This window comes from Ursus americanus, chromosome 11 (assembly GCF_024610735.1).
Source record: "Ursus americanus isolate L20-20 chromosome 11, mUrsAme1.1.p, whole genome shotgun sequence".
In the NCBI taxonomy this organism is placed as follows: domain Eukaryota; kingdom Metazoa; phylum Chordata; class Mammalia; order Carnivora; family Ursidae; genus Ursus; species Ursus americanus.
Window position 1 is genome coordinate 22,483,905 of NC_142137.1, and position 23,487 is coordinate 22,507,391.

Sequence of the window (23,487 nt, forward strand, 5' to 3'; positions counted from 1 at the left end):
AGGGCGTAATCCCAGGGTCCTAGGATTGAGGCCCGCATCGAGCCCCGCATCAAGCCCCACATCAGGCTCCCTGCTCTGCTAGGAGCCTGCTTCTTCCTCTCCCACTTCCCCTGCTTGTGTTCCCTCTCTCGCTGGCTGTCTCCCTCTGTCAAATAAATAAACTATTTTAAAAAATTTTTAAAACAAAACAAAAAAATAAAGTGTAAAATTGAGATTTGTTACTAGTTAACTTTAAAAGTCAATTTTGTTACCTAACCACTGTGGATGTGCACAGGAACAGGAGCATGTTTCATATGTGAAAAATAGTGAATACAGATATGTGTTAGGATGCCTAAATTGGGCTATACCAAAATTTTACTTTTAGCTAAAAACCACCTCAGAGAGACAGCTGTTATAAATACATTTTGCAACTGACAAAATGATTGCATTTCAAAAGTTTATAAGTCCATTTTTTGGAAAACTTTGTAAATGGAAGTTAGGCTTGTACTTCAATGCATGAGAGTATAAATGTGGACATAGCTGTACTATATAACATCATAATAAATGCTCCAAGTTCTGGGTCCTGAGAATGGGGCTTGTGTCATGTAGCTGAGTTTCCTCCCCTGCTCTTAGAAAGAAGACTCAAGTAAACAATGATTAAAATTGATTTACCTTTGTCACACCCTTCTCTCTTTCTAACCTTTTTTACACTCGGGTAGGGCACCCAGCCCTAATTATGTTGCTGGAACAATGCTATCCAGTCCTACGTACTGTAAATTTCAACAGCCCTTCCTTGCACCTTCAAACAGTAATTCCACAACTGTGGAGCAACTGATGGACATTTCAACAAATAACCCAGAAAATGTTACCACTCTTAAACTATAACTAGTGTTGAAAGAGACCATCTGTTACTTATAAAAGCAAAAATATTAGAAATCTATGTTAAAAATTTTAGAGACCTGGTCCAACCAATTATGATACATTCATACAACAGAGTATTATGCCAACATTTGAAAAATGTGTAAAAGTTGTAATTACATGGGAAATATACAAAACATAATGCTGAATAAATAAAAAAGATACTAAAATGCTATGTTCTTTATGAACTCAATTATGGAAAAAATGCACTAAGACTAGAAGCTAAGAAAACTGCTGGGTAGACTTATAATTTATGGCTTTTTCCCAATTAATACATGAATCCATGCTTTCCAGATTTTCCTATATCAAATAAGTGCTATTTAAAAAAAAAAAAGGAAAATCCGAGAAAAAAGTATAAATTTAAATAAATCCCTAACTGGTAGAATTTTAGAGAGCTATAAATAGTGCTGATTATCAGGCAATGTGGAAATAAAGCTTTGTGGACAAAAGAGCATTCCTTTCTTTAACTTCGTTTGCAGAAGAGTTTAATTAGACTTATTTTATACGTGTGTGTGTGTGTGTGTGTGTGTGTGTGTGTGGTTTTAATTGAGGGCCCCTTACTGGTCCTGCTTCCATGAATGGCTGTCACCAGGGGGAAAGGGGAGGGGAACCAAGAGGCACAAGGAGGGGTCATCTCCACAACACTCCATATACACACAGAACTAAGCAGATAAGCACAGAGTCACTATTGAGGTTAGAAGTTACCAGCATGGGAAAAGGAACAGGTGGGGAATTGGGGTGTCATAAAAAAAAATAGTCCCCACCACCAAACTGGGGTGCCTGGGGGAGACTTGGTCTGTTTCAACCCAAGAGGAATCTGATCAAAAGTGGTTTGGGAAGGCTAGAACCAGCAGGGATGGAGGGAGGAGGGAGGCGCGGGGGGTGAGGGGGCCGTTTGGCAACTGGGGTGAAGGGATTGCCCTCCCCCTGCTGGGATCCCCCAGCCCCTCCGGTCTGGCAGGAAGGGGGCAGTCTGCAACCCCCATGGGCAGGTCTGGGGCTGTCAGATGCTCCAGGCAGGGGGCTGGAGGGGGCTCACAAAGGCTTGCCCTCCAGGGAGATAATGGCACTGCCCCCCCAGCTTCTCTGCCAGGGTGCAGTGGTCCCTTGACCTCCTCATAGCAGTTTGCTTGTAATTCATGCTTGATCTCCGTGAGCTTCTTCATGATGGTGTCCTTGGAGCTGGCAGAGATCATTTTGCTTTAAGGAATGCAGACTCAGGTGCCCAGAAAATAAATACTAGGTCTTCCTTCTTGCTCTCCTTGGTCTCATAGGTTACATCATAGAGGACAAAGCAGCAGTCCTTGTCTGGTAGCATCTTGAAAAAGGTGGCACAAGGGTGGTCTACAGTCTGGCCCATGTCACCTACCGGGATATTCTTGCCCTCCTTCAGGTATGCTGTTCTTCTTGTCCTCGCTTAGGCAGAGGAGTACCGCCTTCTTGCACTTCTTCACCTCTTCTGGTGTTGAGGACTTGCGCACTTACCTCATGTCACTGAAAACCTTGATGATGCCATCAGAGATTGCCATACCAGAGGCCGTGTTTCCAGGCGAAAGGGAGATAACAAGGAGAGTCAGAAGAGAGGAGGGCCACTGCCACTGCTGCTGGGATCCGACGGAAAGAGACTTATTTTAAGTTAACCACATTATAAAATATTAAGTTTTGTGGTTATGAAAATAATGCTTATTGCTACTGCTATGGCATTTTTATAGATCCAATAAAACCTATTACTGATGCTTACTTCCCTTGATTAAAGATACCACTGTTTCTTTTCACATTTCACACAGAAAATAACACAGGCATGTGAGTTAGAAAAACAGGAAAAAAAGGTTATTTAATGAAAAAGTCTTCATCCCATCTTACAACGCTTTCCCACATATAGCAGTAATCCATGGTCCAGAAATCATTCTTGTGTAAAACTGCCCCACATGTATTGTATTTATACACTAATCACTCTTCTATACACCTTACTTCACTTAACATACTTTAGAAACATTTACATATCAGTACATGTAAATCCATTTTATTATTTGTAAATACTATTTAATATTCTACTGATGGCTGTAATTTATTAGTAACCCCTTACTGATAGACATTTAAATTATTTTCAGTTTCTCTCTATAACAAACAAGGCTTCAGGGAACATTCTTGTACAAATATCTTTATGTACATGAACAAGATTATCCACGAGATAAATTCTTAGAATTGTTGAGTAAAAGAATATGTGTACATTTAAAAAAATCTGAGATTGCCAAATTGCCTTCCAAAGAATTTGTACCAAGTTATACTCCAAGGGAACATTTCTGATCAAAAAATTCTTTAAAGCAAATTCCAATGCTGTCAATGGCCAAGAAGGTACCATAAATGAGGTAGGCAGGATGGGGTAAGAAGATGGTAAACTGAAAAGCATGAATATTCAGTCACTGAAAGAAGTGGTTTCTCCTCAATGGCAGCCAACTATGCCTTCTAGGAATCAATATTGTTAGTGTCTTGGTCTCTCAAAAGCCTAAAATCTGGACTTCTGCATGAAACCTCCAGATTTCTTAAATGTTGACAACTCATTTTAGAATTTTAGAATTGGCACGATAAACAAAACTGTGAGTGGAAACCATCTACTGGGCCTCCAAATTGTGTCCTACACTTTAAAGCTTTCATTTCCGTCCCCATATCCAACCAACAAAGACTGTCATGGCTTTAGGCTGCATTTAGCATACTGTTTTAAAGCTGGGATTTCCTTAGATTACATTTTATTTCTAGACAAACTAGAAGATTTTATTAACTACGTGGTCACTGTTCCCTCAAACTATGTGAACAGTTTATTCTACTCTTGTCCAGATGTTTTTATTAATCAGTTTCCTACATTATGGTCCTTTGCCCTACATTTTTATTCCTTTAGAGTGTGGCATTCCTCTGTTTTCTCCATTATATGGAACCACCATATGTTTTAAGGGCAGAGTCATTTTCCTATACTACTTTGCATTCTACATACCCACCTACTTACATAAGAAATTGTGGAAATAGAGTTTATTAAAAAGACTTGCTGCCTTTCGCTTAAATAGTATTTTTAATCCATATAAAGTAGTTTATATTAACTACATTCTTATAGTTAAAAAATAAAGCAACATAAAAAAATAAACCCTGAAGTTGCTAAATCTGTATCAAAAAATATTCAAATTCAGGGGTAAAATACCATGAGATTTTTAGTATTTCATTATCTCTTCTACATAAATACTTGCAAAAGGACCAGTCTGACAAAGCCCAATGCATTGTATGATTATAAGCAGAAATAAATGTTTATAAATTTTAAATTATAAGCAATGTTATATTAAAGAGGTCAGCTGCCTATTTGAAAACTCAGAGGGCAACATCTAATACAAATGAATTTTTAAAGTCAAATTTTAAAAATTATTAGCTTCATTTATTATAAACATGCATCTGAGTCTTAATTTTAAAGCTGTCATTTTTAAAGAATTCCTATAGTTTTAATATTAATTTGTTCAGAAATGCTTTCTTTACATATATATAATATATAAATATAAATATATATAATATAAATATATATTCTATATAAGTAAATATATATGAAATATATATATACACACATACACCTGCAATAACAAAAGAGGCCCAAAATACATACATTAAAGAAGCTACTTTATAATGTAACCAAGCTTTCAACATATATTGAAAATATGACCAGCTACTCATAGAAAAAATCTGCATGAATCATTTTACCAAATTGATGCCACTGGAGAGTGTACTTTTAGTTTCCAAACGCAAAGTCCTAGACATTACAAGTTCCTCTGTTAGCACTTCTAAATATGTGAGTGTTCCTACTTCCCCTTAAAAGGTATGCTGTAATGACTCTAGTATGTCCTTTGAAAAGAAAACTGATTAGATCACCCCAAAATTTAAAAACTCAAAGCTCTGTATTAGGTATGTCATTTATCTCAACATTTTAATCATGAGAAACAAACAAGAATAAAAAAATTACATAAATTGTAATCTGCACATTGGATTGCTTCTTCAAATGTGTTATCAGAACTCACAGATAAAACAAAAGTAATAAAAAGAAAGTGGTAAAATATTATATTTAATTTTACTTAAAATATAAATTAAAATAGAGCATAAGAAAAACTTTGAAACCACAATACGTATATAGAAAACTGACCACTGAAAGATGCAAATAATTCATACAATATAAGCTTTAATATATAAATTAAATGTCATTTCATCAGCTGTTAGTCACATCAGTCTAAACTTTACATTATATATTAAAATATTAAAAAGCTAAAAAACATCATTGCAATATAGATTCAATATGGGAAAATACGTATTTGTGGCTTTATACACAATCTAAATTAATCCATTCTATACAATAGTTTTCCAAAATATAAACGGCACTTTACATGCAACAAAACATACCAGGCTGGGTGTCCTAATATAATTTAATATATAGGAAAATAAAGAGAAAACACCCTTTTAACAAGACAGTTACATAGTGGAGGCGGAATGTAGAATAAGATTTTGCCTTAACACAATCTTGGATAAGAGTAAAGAAATATGAAAAAGGACAATTTCTACTACTTTCAATTAGCATTTTTTAAATTGAAGACTACTGTGATTTTATATTTTCTAATTGTATCACAAACAGAAAACATAAAAGGCAAACGGGAAGGGAGGGTAGAAAGCGTGATCCTTTATGAATTTTAAACATCAGCCCTGCCTATGGGCTGCATTTAGGCTCCTTTTCTGTTGACAGTTTCCTAAATTATTTCTGCCACTCTGAATTGCGCATCAGTAATCAGATGAATTTTCCAGACTTCTTTATGCCATTGTGTAACCATAGCTGCCACAATGTAACGCCACAAGAAGTCTGTCCTTGAGTATTTCTTTACTTGGGTATTCAGGTAACTTGAGCATGTTGATGCTTTAAAAGAAAAATATACCACCATTAAATAGGAAATCTATGAAATTTCTGATTATTTTGTCTAGCAGTGAAAACACTACTCAAAATTAACATAAAACCACCCTCTCAAATTTGCATTCAAATTGGAAAACCCTGAAGTAGTATTTAAAAAGAAAAAAAAAAAAACTGCTGCATTGCAGTTTCCTCTAGCATGCAAATGTAGTGGAAGAAAATAAGTTCCTTTCAGTCTAAAATAAATAAGCAATAAGGGAATTTAGTCTGAAGTGACGGTATAACTCAGTGATACTTATGACAGTATTAACCTCAGTGATACTTGAACTACATTCAATTAAATTATAGGTAGTTTCCTCAAATATTTTCCCTACCAAAAAAGGGAGAGACAAGGGATTATGCTGGTACTTATTTATAGTGATTCCAAAATGTGGAAAAAAGATTACTGTTGAGATTTTCCTCTCAATGCAGCAGTACAGTAGTTAGACCTTTAATCGTTCAAAATTAATCAAGACAATTCACAATACATTTAAATAAACAATTTAACATACCATGTGCTTGAAGTTGGTAGGAGATTTGGAGTATATGGCACTGCAGCAATTGTAAAGTTTTGCAATCCACTTCCACCCATGATATTAGCAAATCCACCATGTGGGACCCTGGAACTAAGAGTTCATATCTTAAGTTGTAATCATGAAACGAAAACCTTTGTGACAGATATAGTTCAAATTATAATTTAGAGTAAGAATATATTCAACTCCAGGGCACTGGCAAGGTAACATTTTTGGTTCTGCAAAACTCCAGCTCATTACTAAAAGATGCTTTGTGGCCAGTTAGCAAGCTTCCATGGAGACCCTCCTCCACATTTCTATAAGCCATACTATGCTTTCAACTGGCCATTGCACATACCTCTATTATTGCACGTAGCATACTGCATGTACAATTATTTTCTTCTATGTGTCTCTCCCTACTCAACTGGGACTAATCTGAGGACCTAAATGTGTCATATTTGCATTTGTATCCTTGGGGTTAGCAAAATGACTGGCATCTAACAGACATTCATTAGATATTTGCCAAATATATGAATCTTTGCTTGATTAATTCAAGCAATAGAGAGGCTCTTAGACATAATCCAAACAATTACCCTATATGTGAAAAATATCTAGGTCTGATAGGGTTCAGGGCAGGCGATCCCCAAATATGCCACTTAGGCATACTGATTATTTTAAATTAAAAATAACCAGTGCAAAAAGGATACTTTAACCTTCCTGTCTTCCTGAAAGCAGGAAATAAATCTCCCATGTGAAAGGTACTCACCCTGTATCAGAAGGTAAAGAAACATCCTATGACCAGAGATAGGGAATTAAGGGCTGAGAAGGCTATAGAAACAAACCTCATTACTTCTTCACCAATTTCACAAACTTCGTCTTTCCAATTCCTCAAAAATGTATTTCCTCTGTCTAAAAGGTGTAAATCCTGCTTACTTTGGTCACGTCTTTGAGACTCATACTTCTATGAGCTCCAAAACATATGAATTAAATGTTTTCTTCTTGTTAATCTGTCCATGTCAATTTAATTTTTAGACCAAGCAGAATAACTTTAAGAGGTAAAAGAAAATTTTTCCTCCCCAACAGGTCAAAGGATTTTTGTTTTGTTTTTCACTGTGGGAAAACTAGAATATTCTTTACATTTCTATTCCAAAGATTCACAATATCAGATGTATTTCTTTTTTAATGTCACCTAACAAAAACATAAGACCACATTCAAATTCAAAAACCCTAACAAAATGCATACACAGTACTAGAAAATTTAATCTTGGGTACATGGCTACAGAGAATATAATTACAACTTCCTAAATTCTATTGTTCACATTTGAAAGACATTATTTCAAATTAGCTTTTGTATGTATCATGATTAAAACATTTTGTTTTTAAATTGAGATGCTACAGTGCTTTTTAGATAAATAAGAATGATGACCAAACCAAACCAAAAAAAACATTTAATGTATAAGTACTAAAGATATATACTCAAAGGCAGAAGTCTGACTAGTCTTAGAAATGTTTTCTAGCATAGGATTCTTAGTAGAAAGCATAATTCAGTTCATTAAAAAAACAACAAACAAAACAAAAGACAACTGTTGAACCTTAAATAGCCAAAACAATCTTGAAAAAGAATAAAGTTGGAGGTTTCACAGTTCCTGATTCCAAAACTACAAAGCTATGGTTATCAGAACAATGTAGCACTGGCATAAAGACAGACACGTAGAAATGGAATAGAATATCCCAAATAAACCCTTACATATATGACCAATTTCAACTACAGTCTAACATTCAATGAGGAAAGGACAGTCTTTTCAACAAATTGTGCTGGGAAAACTGGATATCCACACTACCGAAAAATGGAGTTGAATTCTCACCTAATACCATACATAAAAATTAACTCAAAATGAATCAAAGATGAAAACATGAACTAAAACTACAAAATTCTTAGAAGCTCTTCAGGGAAAGAGCTTCATGACACTGAATTTGGCAATGATTTCTTAGATATGACACGAAAAGTACAGGCAACAAAAGAAAAACAGATAAACTGGACTTCATCAAAATTAAAAACCTGTCCACCAAAGGACACCATCAACAGAATGAGAAGGCAGCCCACAGAATGGGAGAAAATATTTTCAAGTCAGATTTATATCTGATAAGGAATCGATATCCAGAAAATAAACAGAACTTCTACAACTCAACAAAAACAACAAAAACCCAAATTAAAAATAGGGAAAGGATCCAAATAGACATTTCTCCAAAGAAGATACATAAACACCTTATAAGCATATGAAAAGATGCTCAATCAACGTTACTAGTATTAGGGAACTGTAAACCAAAACCACAACCAGACACCATTTCATACACATTAGAATGACCCTTTTTTTTAAAACTTTTTAAAAAGATTTATTTATTTATTTTAGAGAGAGTGTGTGTGCAGGGAGAGAGGCAAAGGGAGGGGGAGAAAGAATCTCAAGCAGACTCCCCACTGAGCACAGAATCTGACATGGGGCTTGAGATCATGACCTGAACCGAAATCAAAAGCTGGATGCTTAACCGACTGAGCCACCCAGGCGCCCCTAGGATGACCATTTTAAAGAAAAATCAAAAATTAAAAACAAACAAAAAACCAGAAAATAACAAGTATTGGAAACGATATGCAGAAATTGGAACCCTTATGCATTGCTTGTGGGAATGTAAAATTTACATCAGCTGTGGAAAACAGTATGGCTGTTTCTCAAAAAACAAACAGAGAATTACAGTATATAGCCCAAATAATTGAAAACAGAGACTAAAAAAGATTATTTTACATCCATGTTCATAGCAGCCAAAAGGTGGAAGCAACTCAAGTGATCATCCATGGAAGAAGGAATAAGCAAAATGTGGTACATACATACAGTGGATTATTTAGCCTTAAAAAGGAAGAAAATTCTGACATATGCTACAATGTGGATGAACCTTGAGGACACTATGCTGAGTGAAATAAGCCAGTCACAAAACAACAAATGATGCATGGTTCCATTTACATGAAGTACCTAGGGTAGTCAAATTCATAGAGACAGAAAATAGAATCATGGTTGCCTAGGGCTAGATGGAGGGAGTATGAAGAGTTAGTGTTTAACTGGTACAGTTTCAGCTGAGGAAGATAAAAAAAGGTTGGGAGTTGGATGGTGGTGACGGTTGCACAACAATGTGAATGTACTTAATGTCACAGAATTGTACTTAGCAATGGTTAAAATGTTAAATGTTACGTATTTTCTACCACATACGCTATAAAAACTGTGGAAAAATGCACCAGGATTTTCTGTTTAAAATCATAAATGATATGTATACATTTACAGGGGAAAAAATAACAATCCAATATAAATAAATCTCTTAAAAAAAGGAGTTTTCTTCTATAGCTGGGAAGTTGTTTGGTTGCTATTAAATGCTTTACTGATGAAATGCCTCAGTTTACCTTAGAAATCCATGTGAATATTAAAAGTCTTGTTAATAAATACTAATACATGAGCAATTCCTACTTAGGGCAAAAAAACAGCTAAAGAAGGCCTAGGCATGTCTGTAAACTGAAATAAAATTCAACATTAGTCTATGCATATCAACCTTTGCCTTAAAAATTAACAACGGCAACCAAAAATGAAAAGGGATAAAAAGCCAAGCTGTTCTCAATTTCCTGTAGATATAGAATTTAAAAGTAAGTACACCACTTTATCAGGATGAGAAAATGAGGTATGACACTGATTCTTACACAAATTAATACACACTATTTCAACAACAGAATGAACTAATGTTTTTTGTGTAACTAAATTTTGAAAAATAAGCTTAAAAATCAGAGGATTTCCCAATTTTAAGATCTAAATTAAAATTACACTGTAAACTGATATTTAGAAACAATCTCTGAAACTTTATTCCTCTTCTAAACTACAAACAAATATGACTGGGCCCCGTACTTGAATAATCAATGACTCTTATGCTAAGATCATGGCTCATCAAGCTTAAGGATGTATGAGAAAAATTGGGGTGCCTGGGTGGCTCAGTCGTTAGGCGTCTGCCTTCGGCTCAGGGCATGATCCCAGCGTTCTGGGATCAAGCCCCACATCAGGCTCCTCCGCTGGAAGCCTGCTTCTTCCTCTCCCACTCCCCCTGCTTGTGTTCCCTCTCTCGCTGGCTGTCTCTATCTCTGTCAAATAAATAAATAAAATCTTTAAAAAAAAAAAAGGATGTATGAGAAAAATAAATGAAATGGTCTTTGGTTGAATATTATGACACTTGGATTACACAATGTAAAATTACAGTCAATAAAAATGACATACTTATATTTTATACACAAAGAAATCATCAAGTCTGATTTTCATTATTCTTAAGGGGTAATGAAACAAGAGTAAGTCATTTAATTAAGACAGTCTTATAGGAGCGCCTGGGTGGCACAGCGGTTAAGCGTCTGCCTTCGGCTCAGGGCGTGATCCCGGCGTTATGGGATCGAGCTCCACATCAGGCTCTTCCGCTATGAGCCTGCTTCTTTCTCTCCCACTCCCCCTGCTTGTGTTCCCTCTCTCCCTGGCTGTCTCTATCTCTGTCGAATAAATAAATAAAATCTTTAAAAAAAAAAAAAAAAAGACAGTCTTATAGACCAAGAAAATAATGTTACACCAAAAAATATTTAAAATTTACTTTTTGCATTGATTCTTGGTTCTAATAATTGGAACACAATGGACTTTTCAATAAGGTTGTACTAAACTATGGACATGGAGGGAGATATTTTAATATCTAAATGTAAACAGATAATCAGAAGGAGTATTGAATAAAAAAATACACACTAAGTTTAGAATGGCAAATGCTATACTTAAGTATAATTAAATGAAAGTTAAGGTTCAAAAAAACTTAAAATTTACTCAGCCTTAATTCAAAACAAGGACTCTGTAGACTTAAGCATTGAAAGGTGGCTTCTTCAGCATGATGGTGAAGCTTAGCTCTGTGTTGTTCCCCTTAGTTTCCTTGGCTTCTTTTTTTACTCACATCCCTCACCTCAGTTTAAATGGATTCACAAGCTACACTTCATGACCAGTTAAATAATAAACAGCGCAATTCTTTTCAGTCCTGCTAACAATCACTATATGTTGACCTGGGAGATGCACTCTGTATTACTAATACAGCAGCTTTTCATTCTACAAGAGCAGCAACTTAACATTTTTAGTACCAGACAACTTGAGTAATTTTAATTGTTATCTGCACTTTAAAGACTCATACCAACCAAATCATGGTGGCGGAGATATAATAATCCACTAAATGGTGTTTAGATATAAATCATTTAGAAAAATAATAAGAACCCTACCTCAATACACAAACCAAAATAAAATCCAGATGGCTTAAAAATAGGAAAGTAAAAATAGGAACTATAAAAAGTTACAGGAAAAAAAATGCAGATAAACATATATACAAAATTTTGGGGGTGGGGAAAGATTTATAAAAATCACAAAGAAAAGTACTAATAATCAACTGACAAAATTAATATTTCGGTTTTATAAACTTTATAAAGTAAATTTATAATTTAAATTACATGGAAATCTGTATATTTAACTTAATGAAGTTAAAAGGCAAATGATAAACTGGGAAAAGTATCTGCAGAGTTGATGTCCCACAAAAAGAACACTTAGAACTGAATTTTTAAAAATGAAGATAGGGGTACCTGGGTGCCTCAGTCAGTTAAGCATCTGGCTCTTGATTTCAGCTCATGTCATATCTCTGGGTCATGAGATCAAGCCCTGTGTCTGGCTCTGTGTTCAGTGGGGAGTCTGCTTGGGATTCTCTCCTTCTCCTTCTCCACCCCCAACCCCCAGCGCTCTCTCAAATAAATAAATCTTTAAAAAAAAAATAAATGACAATAGAATGAATAAAAATTAAGATAGGCAATTCACATAAAAATTACATAAATAAAAAATTATATAAAAATAGAAATGAGGGCGCCTGAGTGGCGCAGTCGGTTAAGCATCTGCCTTCGGCTCAGGTCATGATCTCAGAGTCCTGGGATCAAGTCTGCATCGGGCCTGCTCGCTGGGAAGCCTGCTTCTTTGCCCCTCCCCCCTGCTTGTGCTCACGCTGTCTCTCATGCTGTCTCTCAAATAAATAAATAAAATCTTTAGGGGCGCCTGGGTGGCGCAGTCCTTAAGCGTCTGCCTTCGGCTCAGGGCGTGATCCCGGCGTTCTGGGATCGAGCCCCACATCAGACTCCTCTGCTGGGAGCCTACTTCTTCCTCTCCCACTCCCCCTGCTTGTGTTCCCTGTCTCACTGGCTATCTCTCTCTCTGTCAAACAAATAAATAAAATCTTTTTATAAATAAATAAATAAATAAATAAATAAATAAATAAATAAATAAATAAATAAAATCTTTAAAAAAAAAAAAAGATTACATGCTGTACTGATACAGTAAAAGGAATAGGCCCTCTCCTTCCTTATTGATACGAAAACTGATATCTTTTTGAAGGTTAAATGAACAATATTTATCAGGTTATAAAAATTTATATACTTTCATATTCAAAAATTTCCCTTCTAAGAATTTTTTCTATATAAAGAATCAAACTGGCCCACAAGTGTACAAGAGCAAGAATTTCTTATTTGTTCAGCATTATTCATAAACAGGAAAATTTAGCAATGAAGGACAATACCAATTAAGGGAGGTCCATAAACTGAACAGATAGCCATGAAAAAATGAGATCTATAAAATGGAACAATCTTAAATATATATAGCTAAATTCAAAAGTTATAAAAGAGGAACAATGTATTTAAAAAGTAAAAATTTATGGGGCACCTGGCTGGCTCAGTTGGAGAAGCATGTGACTCTTCTTGGGGTCGTGAGCTGGAGCCCCAGGTTGGATGTAGAGATTACTTAAATAAAACTTAAAAAAAAAAAAAAAGGTAAAAATTTATGTATGTGGGAAAAATTCTGGAATCTCAGGCACGGAGATTAGAAGTGATTTTTTTTATTGAAATTGTCTAATCTTCCTACATAGACTATATAATTTCTAATTCTTTTCATTAAGTTACTCAAATCTGGGTATTTCTTGGCACTAAGAAGTCAAAAAAAACCAAAATACAACACTAAAACTAGGTTTCTTTCGTATCTTTAGTCTATAATCTGTTAATATTCATGTTCTTTTTTTAAGATTTTATATTTAAGTAATCTTTACACCCAACATGGGACTCAAATTTACAACCCCAAGATCAAGTCTCATGCTTTCCCAACTGAGCTAGTCAGGTACCCTGAATGAATACTCATGTTTTATTTATTTTTTAAAGTTAGATATGTAGTGTGACTCCAACTATTTTTCTAATTATATAGTTAAAGGACTTAGAAAATGATGCAAAATGTTAAAGAATTATCTCTGAATAGTGGAATTAATGGATTTTCATTTTCTTCTATCTATATTCTTCCTTTTCCAAATTTTCTGTAATGGTTATGGACTACTTTTAAAATAAGAATATAGACAACTTTAAATTACATATATATTTTATAGAGATACACACTAACAATTTTTAAAATAGACAGAAAAAATAAAGAAGTAAATACACCAAATTGTTTATAGTAGTTACTGCTGGCAGGGAGTGTTGTTCTTTATTTGTTCTAATTTTATGTGTGTTCCAACTTTCCTAGAAGAACCATGTACATTTATAATGGAACATATGAACTGTATTTCCATAAAGAGGAGGGCACAGATGAAATTCTAAGATGCCACAAATGAAAATCAGCTTTTTTTTAAACATCTTTCAGAAATATAAGTTGAAGAAGGTTAAAATCATCTTTCATCAGTCCAATAGTGAACTTTGCAAAGATGTGCGGTATAACGAATTATTTTTTAGGCCATGAATCTTGAGACTTTAAAATCTAGTAAGAGGGGCACTTGGGGGCTCAGCTGTTAAGCTTTTGACTCTTAGTTTCCACTCAGGTCATGATCTCAGTCAGGGTTGTGGGACCAAGCCCCACGTCACACTCCGCACTCAGCACAGTGTGTGCTTGGGATTCTTTCCCTCTCCCTCTGCCGCCCCCGCCCCCGACTTGTGCGCGAACATGCGAGCACACTCTCTCAAATAAATAAAATCTTAAAAAAAATTGGTAAGAACTGGAGAAAAACTGCTGAGTATGGATATTACATGTGTGTGTGTGTGTGTGTGTGTGTGTGTGTTGTCCAGCAACACATAAATATTAAAAATTTGGCACTACCACTGACTTATCTACACAATGAAAAAATTACCAAATTATAAAATACAATATATATACTGATAGTCCTGATTGGAAGTTTATTTTTTATACATTAATATACATTAAATAAACATTTGTTGAGCATTACCATACGTTTTATCTTTAATGGCTAATAAATCTTTGCTTAATACCTAAAAAAATGGAAAGGGAGGTGGAAACTGATAATTCAAAGTAATAATGCATTTTGGTTGTTTAAGCCATCAAAACGGCAACACATTAAATTCTTTCCACATTAGCATAAAAACACTTCTTACCTGCCAGTAACAAACTGCAAGAGAAGAACTCTCTCCTCTGGAGTAATGTCTTCCACAACTTCCCAGAACCACTAACAACAAAAAAAAAACTTAATTCATATTTCAGAGTAATTGTAGACTTCTTAATACCCGAGAAATATGTAATATTCATAAAGCATATATTCTATGAAACTCATTTATCAAAAATGCTTTCATACAAAGCTTTCATATGCAATATTCCCAGGAGAAGAGTTTAGGGAAAAATTTTACTTTGTTAATTAATGTAGGTTTTCATCCAATAGTGCTGAAAAGCTTATAAAATTAAATGGCAAACTTAACTTCATTCTAAGCTCTAGAGAGATTTTACCTGAATAACTGGATCTTCTCTTTCATAGCCACTTGTGTATTCTGTATTTCTTATCCAATCGCTCACATCAATTTCTGGCATGCCAGAAAGCAGTAGCTCCTTTGGGGAAGAAGAAAAGTACTTCATTAATCTTCATTGGGACAAAAAGCTATTATAAATTTGCCTTAATTAGAAACTAATCCCATGTAAAACTGATTTATTTTTGTGACAGTTTCTGCATGTCATCAATAACAAGTACTACATGGGAGAGAACTCTTCATATGGATAATCTCAAATATTGCTGAGATGTGGAAATGTCTACACACTGATACAATTTCATTAAAACATAAGAAGAGACAAATACATAAACACATAGGCAACAAGTTTACATCTGCAACAACTTTATGAATGTTATTTTTGGTTTATGTTTTTGTTTTAGGATTTGTTAAATTCTAAAGAGACCATATGCTCAACATGAAAGTGACAACAACAACCTGAATAAATCCTGGGTTAAGCAAAAGGAAAAGATCATTGAGAAACTCTAATTACTAGGAAAAAGGAGTAATATAATAAAAAGAGGCAATATTAGTTATTTAAAAAAAAAAAAAAACAGAACAGACTCAGGTCCCCAGAGAACTCGATTTTCGCATGATTTGGATCCTCTAAAGCCAACATTCCCCAGTGTGAGAAAAAAAAAATGTAATTTCCTAATGACTTTTGGTAGTCATCTTTTTCTTATGTGAAGATCATCAAACAAAATATTAACCAAATAAATAAAAATGAAATTAAGAATGTCAAAAATATTTACCATTATGTTTTCCAAGAGAAAAGAGAACATGGAAAGAGCTTGTCCAAATGGCTCAATGAGCCCATATCTCACAACTGGATGTGTCTGTACAGTCAGACAAGGCAATGACTATACTACACTTAACTAAATACTGACAAGCCAGATCAGCAGTTTGTTGTCACAGACATAGATACAATGCGGTTCAAAATCATGTCTCCTACACCAACTACTCATACATACATCTGACTGGTACAGAGGTATGCTCTGAAGAAAATTAATGAAGGCTAAGAGGTGGGATATGACAACTCTTGGGGTTTCTAAGATCTATTCAGAGTCTACAAGGTTCTCCCTTTTCCAACATATCTGAGGCTGGATTTTCTTCATTTAGTTCAAGCAAACAACATGTTACAACTGACTATATGCAGAAGCAGATATGAGAACCTAGTTGTCTTCTATTAACTAAATATTAAATAACCTACAAAAATGTAAAACAATGCCACTCTTCCCACTATTTTTAGCTTTATTCTGAAAAATGCAATTTTCAATTTTTAAATGTTATTTATATGTAATGGACTGTTATTTCTACATCAAGAAAATATTTTACATTTTTGTTTTAATTTCAAATACAGTAAATATCAATTAATAAAACCCCACATAAACAAAACCTTTTGTTTTAAGGGTATCCTAAAACCAAAAAGTTTGAGAACTGCTGGTCTAGGGTGTATTTCAGTCCTCCTTTCCATAGTATTGTGAAATACTTTTACTAGATGGACATTCTGATTAGTCTCCATTTTAACAATCTAAATATATTCTCCATCATTCTTTGCACTTTTCTGTGCCTCAGGAGGCCAATTCTCACAGACTGGCTCTCTTGCCTATCAGCTTTAGGCTGGGTTCATTCACCTGGAAACAGGAAGCATTCTGGACATGAGGATATTTTCTGCTCCCACTTTGCTTCAGCACGTATTTGCAGTGGCCATGTATCCTCAACTATAGCTACTATGAGGTTGCCCCTTATTGGTACTTCAGGCTCTCACAGGGTCCTCGCAGTACAACAGCCCCCGACACTTACCCACAATTTTGCTTTCTGTGGTCTCGGTTACTGTGGTCAACTGTGGTCCAGAAGCAGATGATCTTCCTTCTGACACACTGTCAGAAAGTCAATAGTAGCCTAACGCTAACTCATGATACCTATGTCATTCCCCTCACTTCACCTCATCACACAGACATTTTATCTGACATCATCACAAGAACAAGGGTGAGCACCACACAATAAGATATTTTGAGAGACCACATTCACATAACTTTTATTAGAGTATATTATTATAATTATTGTTGTTATAAATATTACTAGCTATTATATTATTATTAGTTATTATTGCTAATCTCTTACTGTGCCTAATTTGTAAATTAAACTATACCCTAGGTATGTATATTTAGGAAAAAATATATACAAGATTTGGTACTATCCATGGTTTCAGGCACCTGCTGGGGGTGTTGGAACAGATTCCCTCTTGATAAGGGGGGACTACTGTAATTCCTCCATCTTTCTCTTCAATTCTAGGGATGATAAAGCTTTCCACTGTTGCTAGTCTCTGAATGCCTCACCATACTCTTGTCATTCTTAACACTGCCACACCTCTGTAATAGCCCCTTTGTTAAAGTTTCGATTTGAGCCATCTGGGGAAATTCTATTCCCTGGCAAGACACTGATACAGATCTGCCAAAAGGGAGTGGGGATGAATTTTACACATTTCTTAGAAGCCATGAGAGTTTAATCCTCTTCCCTTCTAAACTGAAGATAAGCTTTTAATAATATTAAGTATGCTTTCATTACTAATAATTATGAATAAAAATGACTGAGATTATATTCTCTCAAGAAATTTGAAGCATTTCATGAATATCAAATTATGAGTTTTGTGAAGAGGATGAAAGATCTTTATTATGCCACTGAACACCTGGGCAAAAAAAAAATTATTACACTGATGAAAAAAAAGAAGATGAAATGGGAATTCCACAATAAAAAGAATATACAGCAAGAAGATTTCAAGTCCCAATCAATAATTTATTTTTTTAAAAATATGACAAAATAAATGAATTAGTCTGCTGGAAATGGGTTAACGTATATATCCCATACAAATGGCCAGCGATTAAGTCATGCAAATGTTTGTAGCCATTAGCTTACCTAGTATTCATATGGCTCAATGTGTTAATACCAGATGCATACCTAGCTTAGATGTCTGTGCCAACTTTTTAAAAAAGTTTCCTATCCCAGTGTAGCATAGCCCTTTCCTATGAAAGACATAAAGTCATACAAAAGGTTCTAAAACCAAGTCCCATTTATAACTTATGCCTCTGAGAGGCAGTTTGGCAATAGTGATGAAGACAGACCAGGCTCTAGGTCACAGAACATGGGTTCCCAGTCTGGCTCTAACACATACTCTATGAACAGGAGGAAGTTCTGTACCTTCTTTGGATTAGTTTTCCTCATCTGTAAAATGGGAATAATAATACTTATATCAGAGGTCCGTTGTGAAAATATTAAAAGTGAAGACAGACAGTGCCTGGCAAATACTGCATTTTTAATAATAATTTTCATCACTGCATAAATCAGGATCATGCTGACAACACTGCTCTTCCCATATCCCTCCATCCGAATCAGCTCAACGTAGTAAAGCCAGAGTCCAAGACAGATGAGGAATCCTGACCTAACTTCTAATAAAAACCACAACTGAAAACGTAACAGTAGCAGACCTAAATATGAAAGATAAAGGAATAAAGCTTTTAGAAGAAAACATGGGGAAACATCTTCATGACCTTGGAATAAGAGACAGGTTCTTAAATGTAAAAAGGACACAAAAAAGATCCATTCATTATAAAAAGAAAAAAACAAATGATACACTGAACTGTGTTAAAACTAAAAACTTTTATTCACTAAAAGATACCAGAGAAGAAGATATTCACAATATAGATAACTAGCAAACACTCCTATAAAGAATCCTATAAATCAGTAACAACCAGAAAACACAATAGAAAAATGGACAAATTACTTGAGCAAACACTTTAAAAACACAGTACAAGTGGCCAGTGAACACAAAAACACACTCAACCTCATTAGTCATTAGGGAAATGAAACACCACTAGTGATCCACAAAAATTGTAAAATGAAGAAGACACAATATCAAGTGCTAATGAAGATATGGAATACCCGGAACTCTCATACCTACGGTGGAAATAGAAACTGACACACCACTTGAACTGTTTGCAAATATCCACTATAATGGAATAAATGCACATCCTATGTCCCAGCAATTCCACTTTAAGAACGCATACATATACCCTCCTAAAGACATGTACCAAAATGTTTATAATAGCACTATTTCAAATAACCCAAAACTGAAAAGTTCCCACCAAATGTTCATCGACAACAGAATAGACCTCTCTCTCTATATATATATATATTTATATACATACATAAACTGACACAATGAAATACTATAAAGCAATAAAAATGAACAAATTACAACTTCATGAAATAATACGTACAATTCTCACAAAAAGTTGAGCTAAAGAAGGCAGATATATTCTAGGTGACTATTCCATTTACTAAGTTCAAAAATGGGAAACCTAATCTACGGTATTTTTAGAAGTCAGAAGGGGAAGCTTGGGTCACTCAGTCCATTAAGCGTAGGACTCATGATTTTGGATCAGGTCAAGATCTCAGGGTCGTGAAATGGAGCCCCATGTTGGGCTCCGTGCTCAGCAGGGAGTCTGCTGGAAATTCTCTCTCTCCCTCTGCCTCTGCCCCTCCCCATTCTCAGGTTCTCTCTAAAAAATAAATTAATAAAATCTTAAAGAAAAAATATAAGACTGATGAATCACTGAACTCTACCTATATGATTAATTGAATTTAAATAAATGTAAAAACAAGAAAATTAATAAAATAATGTTAATGGGAAAAAAAAGTCAGAAAAGTGGTTCCCTATGAAGAGGGATAGTGACTGGAAGAGGACAGGAGTGGACATCTGGGGTGCTAGGATTTCTCTGGGTGCCAGTTTTATGAATGTGTTCAGTTTGTAAAAATTCATCAAACTATACACTTATGATGCATATACTTTTCTCTACATACATTGTAAATCACTAAGTTTCATAAAACTTAGCAGTATCAGTAAATTAGGGGGCAAAGTTTTTGTCAATTATTTACTTTGTTGCTATTTTTACAAATAGGTTCAGAAAATAATGTAAAATTCTGTTTTGAACTTCACAAGACCAATTTAATATATGTACAGTACAAAAAAAGTCAGTCAGTTTAATAATAGTTCATAAGTACTCCTCGATTTTTAAATGCTAACAATAACTTACTGCTATGCAAAAACTAGGTCAGTCTATACTAAACAAAACCATTAATCTTAAACCTAAAAATGCAAGCAAAAAAAAAAAAAAACCTCAAAACTGACATTTAATGAAACCAAGTCACAACAGACTTCAAAATTAACTTGCAAATTTTATTCACTACTATACTAAGATATACTATGAATGATAAACCAAAAATACTGGCATATATGTAAAATTAAAAGGTATAAACCAGTGTACTTATTCATATAGTACGGGGAAAAGCATATGGTAAAACTAATTTTATGGGAAAGAATAAAAACCAAAGGATACTTTTCCATTAATCTAAAATGTACTATTCCAAATTTTAATTTTTTAAATAAAAAATTAGTTATACTCTATACTCTATTTAAAACACTGTGGGGGCACCTGGGTGGCTCAGTCAGTTAAGCGTCTGCCTTCAGCTCAGGTCATGATCCCAGGGTCCCAGGATCAAGCCCTGTGTTGGGCTCTCGGCTCAGTGGCGAGTCTGCTTCTCCCTCTCCCTCTGCCTCTGCTCATGTGCTCTATCGCTTACTCTCTCTGCCTCTCAAATAAATAAAATCTTTAAAAAAAATACTGTGTTTAATTAAAGAGTTAGACAATTCAAAGAGTTTGAAAATAATTGATTACCAATCATAAGAGAGAAGGATATGAGAGAAAATGCAAACATAAAGCATATACAATTAGAAATCCTGTTAGGTCAAAGTAAAAGGCAGGCAAATTAAAAGAGCAAAACATTTATTATAAACTAGCGGCCAATGAAGAGAAGACTCCACATAGGTTTAAAGTGGAAAATGATAAAATTATATATACAGTAAAATAAGAAGTTAGAGAAAATTAAACAAATATAATAAGAAAAACCCTCTAATTCTTCTTTTCGGAATGAAAAGAAGTTAGTATCATTATCTTGTACCTCATGGTCAAATAAAAAATTCAGAAGTACAGCTGATTCTTGCTTGAACAATGCAGGGGTTAGGGACTCTGACCCCTTGTAGTCAAAATCCACGTGTAACATTTGAATTCCCCCCAAACTTAACTATTAATAGCCTACTGTTGACCAGAGGCCTTACTGATAACAAACAATAAGCATATATTTTGTATGTTATATGTATTACACATATCTATTCTTAAAATGAAGTAAACTAGAGAAAAGAAAATATTATTAAGAAAATCAAAAGGAAGGAGCATCTGGGGTGGCTCAGTTGGTTCAGTGTCTGACTCTTGGTTTGAACTCAGGTCATGGTCTCAGGATTGTGAGATCAAACCCCACATGGGGCTCCACACTTGGTGTGGAGTCTGCTTGAGATCTTTCCCCTCTTCCTTCTCCCTTCCCCCTCTGCTCCCTCTCCAACTCGCATATGCGCTTGTTGTGCCTACGTGCTCTCTCTCAAATAAAATCCTTAAAAGAAAAAAAAAAAAGAAAATCAAAAGGAAGAGAGAAAATTTACAGTGCTATGCTATAAAACATCCGTGTTTAAGTTTGAACCCACACAGTTCAAACATGTGTTGTTCAAGGGTTAACTGTAATATGAATACTGCTTTTGAGAAGACTGGCCTTCAACATCTCCCATGTAAAACACTCTGAAAATGTACTCCATTTTTGTTTATCACCACCTCCATTTCACACTAAGGAATCATTATTCTGATATTAAGCTTAAGAGAAGCACAATCACAAATCTTGTAAAAATCTCTAAACATGAACATTAAACCACAATGTCTTATTATACATTATTTTATTCATCATAGTACTCCAAAATTATTTCCAAATTACAGCAAGTGGAGTTTTGTGTTGTTTTGTAACCACAAATGAACTGATGTTTTTCCTTACCAATTCATATTCATCGAAAAGCTGTATGAGGGAAGGTGGAATGAACATATGAAAGCCCTGTAAAAAAGCATTGATCTGAGGCTGAATGGCTCTTGTCATTCGAAGTTCAGTAACAAGCTGGACATACTCTGCCTATTAAAAAAAAAAAGTGATGATTTTTTTTTCAATTTCACATACTTCAGGTACTATTGATATAATCATTTCTCATTTAAGAGGTAAAGGTTTGCAATTAGTTGGCACCATTATTCAAATATCTCAGTAAACCCATAAATCACTAAGCTACTTAGGCCAAAATCCTAGGAATCAATCACAAATGATTTTTCTCACATGCTGTATCAGTGAGTGCTATCAGAACTACCTCTAAAAAACATTCTCCATCTGACCCATCTCACCATCTCCGTCCACTTCTAGCCATCATCATCTTCACCTGGATTACTGTAACATGTCGTGTCCCAGTTTCCATTTTTGCCCTGTACTGCTTCTTCCATACCACCAAGTGATTTTTTAAATATATAAAAATATATTTTATATATAACTTCACATATAATTCAGATCACATCACTCCTGCTCAAAATCCTACAGTGAGGGGTGCCTGGGTGGCTCAGTCAGTTAAGCACCTCTTTCCCTCCCTAAAAAAAAACAAACAAAACAAAACAACTCTACCTTGACTTAAGTAAAATACAAATTACTTTCCTAGCCTAAAGGCCCTAAATGGTGCAGCCTCTGCTTTGCTCTCTCATCTCATTTCTTTCCGCTCTCCCCCTTGTTCATTCTCTCTATTCTCCAAACATAAGCTTGTTCAGACCTCAGTGTCTACACTTCCTCATGTCTCTGACTGAAGTATCTCATTAGAATGTAATCTCTCTACAGGCAGGGGCTCTGTTTTGTTTTCCAGTATATATTCCCAGCTCCTAAAAAAGTGGCTGCTACTTTGCAAATGTTCAACAAATATTGGATGAATGCATACATTCAACAACTGCTTTAATACATACTTAGAACTTGATAAAATGGGTCATTTAAGCATAGCTGATTTGATTCTGAATTAAGGTAAACTATCTTTACACATTTCATTTTAAAATACATCATGATAGAAAATAGTGTCACTTAAAATTAACTGGTAATATTCTATATATTTTGGCTCAAACAAGAATCAATTATTATACCTACCTATCAATCAGCCCTATCAATTGTTATCATTTATATATTTTAAGTTACATCTAAGTGAAACTTTGTGACTTAAAAGCAATATGCTGTATATAGGTCTTACCTCCCAGGTATGAATGTTCTAAAGAGAGTAGAGAAACCCT

At 34.7% G+C, this 23,487-nt stretch overlaps 1 protein-coding gene and 1 pseudogene across 3 annotated transcripts in view; both read right to left on the reverse strand.

The window, feature by feature from the left end:
• Positions 1-1,903: 1,903 nt before the first annotated feature.
• On the reverse strand, positions 1,904-2,511 carry LOC123798577 (cofilin-1 pseudogene; annotated as a pseudogene).
• Positions 2,512-2,705: 194 nt separating this feature from the next.
• The window catches only part of HACE1 (HECT domain and ankyrin repeat containing E3 ubiquitin protein ligase 1), a 103,187-nt gene continuing 82,405 nt past the window's right edge, over positions 2,706-23,487 (reverse strand). For 2 of the 3 annotated variants that reach the window (XM_045806983.2, XM_045806984.2), the window contains exons 20-24: positions 22,181-22,312; positions 15,213-15,311; positions 14,867-14,937; positions 6,370-6,483; positions 2,706-5,827 (exon numbers count right to left, since the gene is read on the reverse strand). In XM_045806983.2, the coding sequence (XP_045662939.1) occupies positions 5,725-5,827; positions 6,370-6,483; positions 14,867-14,937; positions 15,213-15,311; positions 22,181-22,312 (519 nt within the window). In that variant the 3' untranslated portion in view covers positions 2,706-5,724. Of the gene's footprint in view, positions 5,828-6,369; positions 6,484-11,948; positions 12,216-14,866; positions 14,938-15,212; positions 15,312-22,180; positions 22,313-23,487 lie in introns of those variants that run through there. The other variant, XM_087865345.1, reaches the window with a different exon arrangement.